The 6,433-nt window shown below is 41.9% G+C and overlaps 2 protein-coding genes across 2 annotated transcripts; both read left to right on the top strand.

The window, feature by feature from the left end:
• The first annotated feature begins 597 nt into the window (after positions 1-597).
• On the top strand, positions 598-1,209 carry LOC107636385 (uncharacterized). Its single transcript, XM_016339902.1, has one exon. The coding sequence runs from the start codon at positions 598-600 to the stop codon at positions 1,207-1,209; it is 612 nt and encodes a 203-aa protein (XP_016195388.1).
• Positions 1,210-4,656: 3,447 nt separating this feature from the next.
• Positions 4,657-5,115, top strand: LOC107636384 (putative F-box protein At1g67623). Its single transcript, XM_016339901.1, has one exon. It carries the CDS (start codon positions 4,657-4,659, stop codon positions 5,113-5,115), a length of 459 nt encoding a protein of 152 aa, XP_016195387.1.
• Positions 5,116-6,433: the final 1,318 nt, after the last annotated feature.

Here is a 6,433-nt window from a genome sequence, read left to right on the forward strand (position 1 = left end):
GGTTTTTCTCTCACCTGGAGGCTAAGAAATAGAAGAGTAAACAAGTAAAGCAACTAGAATGGTGGGGGATGCAATAGCAGTCGAGGTTTACTTTCACGCGGATCCTATGTTCAAGAGTAGGGGTGCAGGGACTCTAGGTTCACGAATAGTGGTGTACTTGCACCAGCAAAGAACAAATTAATAACATTTATCTTATTCACCACTATTAAGGCTCCTTTAAATTACTTCATTTTTGAGAATATTAGCCCCTCCTAGGAAATGGGAATCCAGTTAAATACGATAAATGCTTCTTTAATCAATATAATTATTATACTATCTGAACGCATCGGTAAATGAAAATATCTAGGGAAACGTATGCGGTACTGAACCACAACCCCCGTCCCCTACCCCCCCAATGGCAGTATATTAAAAGCAAAATGCCACAAGGTCATTTACAAATTCGTCCATCCTCTTTTTGTAATCTCCAATAATCTATCCACGAAGTCCCTGCAAATGGTCGGAAGTTCCCAAAAGGGCAAAACAAAACTGGACGTATCTATTCAGCACGAATGTCTGCCGAATCTTCTTTCTCTCAAAATATGGTCGAGTATTGCCACGATGGTTGCATCGAATTCGATTGAGGATCTGTTCAACATACAGGCGAGTTTCAGGTTATTTGCATCTGCATGCAATTCTGACGCCGTGTACAGGCATGCCTTGGTGTCGGTGTTGCCGATCGCTTGCTTCCTGGACTACTCTGGGCATTCTGCAATGACATTTCTACGTCGATGCGCCAAAGCGCGGAATCCGGCCGCTATGCTCAGCGTGGGGATGTTTCATTTATTCTGGTGTGGCCACCGCAGAGGTTGTATAGAGACCCTGACTGAGCCAGCAGAGTTGGGCGATGTGGAGGCCTGCTACATCTCTGCGATGCTGCTACTGTCGCTTGGTGACAAGACCGATGATGAGATCCACCGTGGATTCGAATTTTTTGGCGTGGTCCGTGAGTCCGGCGCAGTCGAAAGGTGCAGAAAGGTCTTCACGCAGGTGTTCGCGGGCCCGTGGTCGGATATACCCCCGGCGGACCCAGAAGAGCCCGTGTCATGCCGTTCCGACAGTTGCCGTAACCGTGGAACCATTGATGATGCGAGAGATTTGTCCAGTGTGTCGTGTGTGCAATGCCTGACCGAATACGAGGTGCGGAAGTTCTTGGGGACTTATTGCGTTTAAGTAGTTTTCTAAACCCCGATGATGGAGGTGCTAATCATGCTCCGTCCGTGCATTTTCGGTCAGACTAAAATGTAATCCACCAATACAGTGGCTAGCAATTGCCAGTTTGTTACGATCCTTCATTAACCCCTTGCTAATTGCTATACGTACTGATGGTGTATTTTATTTTATTTTTGTAATTTTTTTTGTTAAAGAACAGTCTGTTCGATCAATTATCATGTGGAGTACACAAGCGACGCAATTAATGCGTATCTTGGCTATAATTTAGTCCAAATAATTTTTTTCTTCTTGACTGGGATATGATCTGGACCTTGCACTATTGAAGTGACGTTTGAATGGGCAGAAGACTGTTTAGTCAATCAACCTTTTACACCATCGGAAGGTTTTTTTCTGGGGCTGGGTACTGAGACCGTGACAGTGAATTTATGCAAAACTGGTAACTTGGATAGGAAATAGGAAGTGATCAAAAGGAGTCATGTAAAAAATGGGTACGGGATAAATTTTGTATGAGCAATGATAATTGACGATGGTGTATAAAATCTATACAGAGGTTGAATAACGAACATGCGGATATGCTCCAATTGAACCACGGGATTGTATTCGTATAATATAACTGGTTGAGAGATTCAATACCTGTCTTTTAATGAACAAAATTTGCTTTCATATTTTAAGGAGTTTTTATTATGTAATTGCACTAAATGTATGTTTTATTATATAACCTGAGAGAGAACTAATTTGAATTTTGTAACGATCAATGGCTTCGTATTCTTTGTTCGTCCAAGCAATCTAATCTTAATATAATATTAGGATATCAAAAAAATGATACTATGTCTGCATTTCTTTGTTTTATTATCTAGTGTCTAGTGTAAAATGATGATGCGTGTTGCTTAAATCAGAAGGAACCCGTAAACATTCGTGACAATCAAAGAATAGAACTAATTGTGTTTCAACAGGTTACGCACAAACGGATGAAAGTAGATATAATTATATTATCAGAGTTTAAGTTCCACTACAGAAGATCAAACGGGAGACAGACTGAAAAAAGAAAATAAAAGCATCATACAGGCCTCGACGGAAAACATGACATTCAGATATCTTGCATGTACAGCAGGTCAAATAACTCCGGCCCCATCTTCATTCTGCTCGGCTGGATGACGAACCCGACGAAGCAAAAACTTATCTTTTTCCTCCAAAACGTTGATCCTATGTTCCAGGTCACGCCACGGTAGAGCCTCCAGCTATTTTTGTTCACGGCGCTTGGCAATTTCTGCCTTTAATTCCTTTTCTGTGACATCCAATTGGTGAAGGAGCACATCATTTTTTTGCTGCTCTATTTTCAAATCCCTTTTCAGCTGTTGCCTTTCCTGCACCTCTTCCTCCAGTTCATCCTTCTTTGCATCGAAAACAAACTTGGCGCCCATCATCTCCACCTTCGCCTGCCTCAGTTCTGCGTCGGTCGTAACGAGTGTAGCCCTCACATCTCCTCCCTCTTGACCAGTGCGGGCTCAACGACGTCATAATCTACGGACAGTTCATCTACGCAGATGATGTCGATAACTGCATCGATCGAGAGATCCGCTAGGTCGTCAGGACTAATGGCGTGGTCGGTGACGGATTTTTCCGACATTTTCTTGGGATAAGATGACGACATATGGCAGTAATGGAGAAGGGTAGACAGAGAGTTGAGAGAAGAAGTTACGGCAAAGAAGAAATGAAGAAGAGTTAGTACTTAGTAGGGTTTGGGATTGTGAATAACGGGCACGTATATATATATATATATATATATATATATATATATATATATATAGTAGAAAGTTTCTTGGAATCGTTTTTTTCGTATCTAATGTGTCAATAATGGGGTTTATTCATGATACATTTATTCAGCGAGTAATTAAAGTAAGCAATTAAAGTTGTCATAACACAAAAATCGAACAGTCAACATTAAATTTTTGCGTCGTAAAACCAAATCAGTTGAATAGGATAGCACATTAGTATTTTGTTCGTCCCCTATTAATTAATTATCTTATCTTTTCCAGAACCATCGGTAGAGAAACGTACGAGGCACTGAACCATTTAAACAAAAACAAAAAAAGGGTATTATCATAACAACACAAAACGTATTGTTGGTGGTCGTATGTCGTCTTTATACTTTCCAAAACCCCTGGCCTAAGTTGCTTGCAAATGGCTGGAGGTTCCATGAAGAACAGAAAAAAAAGGAAGGCAGCCAAGAAGCTCGGAGAGAAAGGGACCATCTCCGTTGAGTACGACTGTTCGCTGAATCTTCTTCCTCGCGATATATGGGTCAGGATTGCCACGAGGGTTGCGTCGTATTCGATTAAATATTTGTTCAACATGCAGGCGGGTTGCAAGGTGTTTCTGGATGCAGCGAGGTCCGACGCTGTTTACCAGGAGGCGTCGATGTTGGAGTTGCCGATTGCGTCCCTTTTAAACTGCTATGGCCTGCCTTAAATACAGGTTCATAGAACTATGTACTGAGGCAGAAAATCCGGGTGCCCTACTCCGGGTAGGGATGACTGAATTCGGCTGGTTTTAGACTGCGTTGGTGACTGAATTCTGTCTTCGTGTGTGTATAGATCTTAGTTAGTTTGACTTGGTTAAGCTTGATTGTGTAAATTGGATTAGGGGTTTTCCCTCGCCTGGATGCTCAGAAGTGGAAAAGTAGAAGTGTACTCTCACGCGGACCCCACGTTCAGGAGTAAGCGTGTACTTCAAGCCGAAGTAGGTTCAGGAGCAGGTGTGCAGGGATACCAGAGTCAGGGGTAGGGGTGTACTGCACCCCACTTAGATAGAAAGAAAAAAATTTTGTTCTGTCTATCAACATTTTACATTGAATGCAATTAAATGCAAATAAAAAATTTATTATTTAATTCGAATGTGATCATTCACGGTTTTTTAATCGGTTTAAGATTCCCTAATCTACACAGTTACAACATGTATTTAATTGTTTTATCTGATGCTTCTCAATATTAACTATTATCGATGAGCTTCATTAAAATTGCAAACAACAAAAACGTCTTTCATGTTTCCCATTTCCCATTTCCTATTTTCGAACATCGAGGCAAACTGGAAAATAAAAACGAGACTGTCCACCGCCATTTGGCAGCCCAAGAAAGACACTTCTTCTTGTACGTATATATAAATATGGGTATAAGTACATATATTAAATGTATTAATTATCCGGTATTATCCATAACGCTGAGCAATGAAACGACTGACGCGCTAAGCCGTAATAATTAATTAATGTCAGTATATAATATAATATATTATATACATATATATTTATAGATAAATTAACTTTTATAGGATAGAAAATTAGTGTTACAGTTGAGGATATAAACATTTTGGAAATTGGTATTATCACGATAAGTTAATAATTTTCGATAATCCCTTAACAACCACCCTCCTGCCTCTGCCGAGCCCTTGCAAATGGTTGGATCTTCCAAGATAAACAGAAAGGAAGGGAACGTACCCGTCGAGCATGAATGTCCACTGAATCTTCTTCCTCGCAATATATGGGTGAGAATTGCCACTAAGGTTGCATCGAATTCGATTCATGATATGTTCAACATGCAGGCGAGTTGCAAAGTTTTTCTGGATGCAGCGAGTTCCGAAACTGTGTACCAACATGTGACGATGCGTGTTATACCGTTAGTGTCTTTTTTATTTTACCTTGACTGGCCAGAGAGGAGGTTCATCGATCGCTGCATTGAAGCAGGAAATGCGGATGCTATACTCCGACAGGGGTTGACGGAGTATTTCTGGATTGGACGCCGTGGCATTGGGATGGAACTACTTTCTAGGGCCTGGATGGAGGTCAGCGTCGAAGCAGGTTACCTGTCTGCCATGTTGCTACTGTGTGATCATGAGAACGAAGAAGAAATGTAAAGGGGTGTTGAAATGTTAGAGTCTGTCCGTACTTCCGGAGACGTTGAAAGCTGTAGGGAGTTCTTCGCGGACATTTTCTGGGAGCGATGGGTTGACGAGAGACCATCGGATCCGGGAGATGCCGTGGCTTGTCGGTCCACCACTTGCACTACCCGCGGCACCATGGCTTGTATGAATGATGTGTCCCGTGTCTCGTGTGTGCATTGCCTGGCGGATTACGAGGTCAGGGTTTTCCTGGAGATGTTTAGATTTTAGTGAACGTGATTGTTTATCAACTCTTGCCAATCTACCCCCTGAATGAACTGTTGTGGGGTTAGCTTTATGCAATCTGCCAAAACAGTAGCTAGCAACTGGCGATTTGTTAAGAATCTGTTTCTTGTTGAAAAAATGGCAGTTTGATCCAATAAATTATCATAATTAACGCGCATTGTTGTTCACGCATTACTAAATAGCTTCATCCAAAAATAGAAAAAAAAAACTCAAATGCTGCAGAAATTAGATATAATTAAGAAAACCGAGTTTTATGTAGGGGTTACAGAACATCAAAAGAACAGCTAAAGAAACAAAGAAAATAAAGATTTTCAACATAGATGTCGTTGGTCATATAGCCTCGACATCGTCTTCATTCTGCCCGGAGGGCTCCTGATAGTTAGAGCCGTGTGCCGTTGCCGGATCTTGACCATACAATTGGCGGACCAATAACCCTAACTTGATCTCCACAGCCTCGAGCCTGCCTTCCATTTCATGCCACGGTGCCATCTGTTGCTGTTCCCTTTGACGAAGATCGGCAATTTCTGCTTTCAACTCGTTTGCTTTGTCTTCGAGTTCGTGAACGGTGGTTTGATGCTGTTCCACCTCCGTGCACAACTTCTTTTCCAACCGGCGGCCTTCATCCAGTTCACACTTCCTTATACTCGCCCTGACTTTCGCGGGGATTGCCTCCATCCTCGCCGTCCTTGCTTCGTCTTGTGTCTTATGAAGACTATCACTCAAAAACCTCATCCTCCGTTGGAGGGTGTCGATCAGATCTGCGGTCGGAGGTTCCTCGAGGTCGCCGGGACTAATGGCGTGGTCGTTGAGGGATTCGTGCGACATTTTCTCGGATGAAGACGGGGAGGTCTGCTAGACGACGAAGGCCCTTCAAGCAATGATTTTTCTCCTGGCAGAGAGGTTAGAGATAAAGGTAAGGATTGTAGGAACTGACGAATGGTTATGACTTGTGACGGACTTGTACATTGATATACATTAATGAAAATCAAAATTTAAGTTGCGAATAAATAAAGTAATACATTTTAATGTGTCTAATTAATGTCAATCT

The sequence above is a fragment of the Arachis ipaensis genome, chromosome B4 (genome assembly GCF_059453495.1).
Source record: "Arachis ipaensis isolate K30076 ecotype BB chromosome B4, ASM5945349v1, whole genome shotgun sequence".
NCBI lineage: Eukaryota > Viridiplantae > Streptophyta > Magnoliopsida > Fabales > Fabaceae > Arachis > Arachis ipaensis.

What these genes read in the sequence shown, in the direction of transcription:
- LOC107636385 (XM_016339902.1), top strand. Translation starts at nt 598, where the DNA reads ATGGTTGCATCGAATTCGATTGAGGATCTGTTCAACATACAGGCGAGT.
- LOC107636384 (XM_016339901.1), top strand. Translation starts at nt 4,657, where the DNA reads ATGGTTGGATCTTCCAAGATAAACAGAAAGGAAGGGAACGTACCCGTC.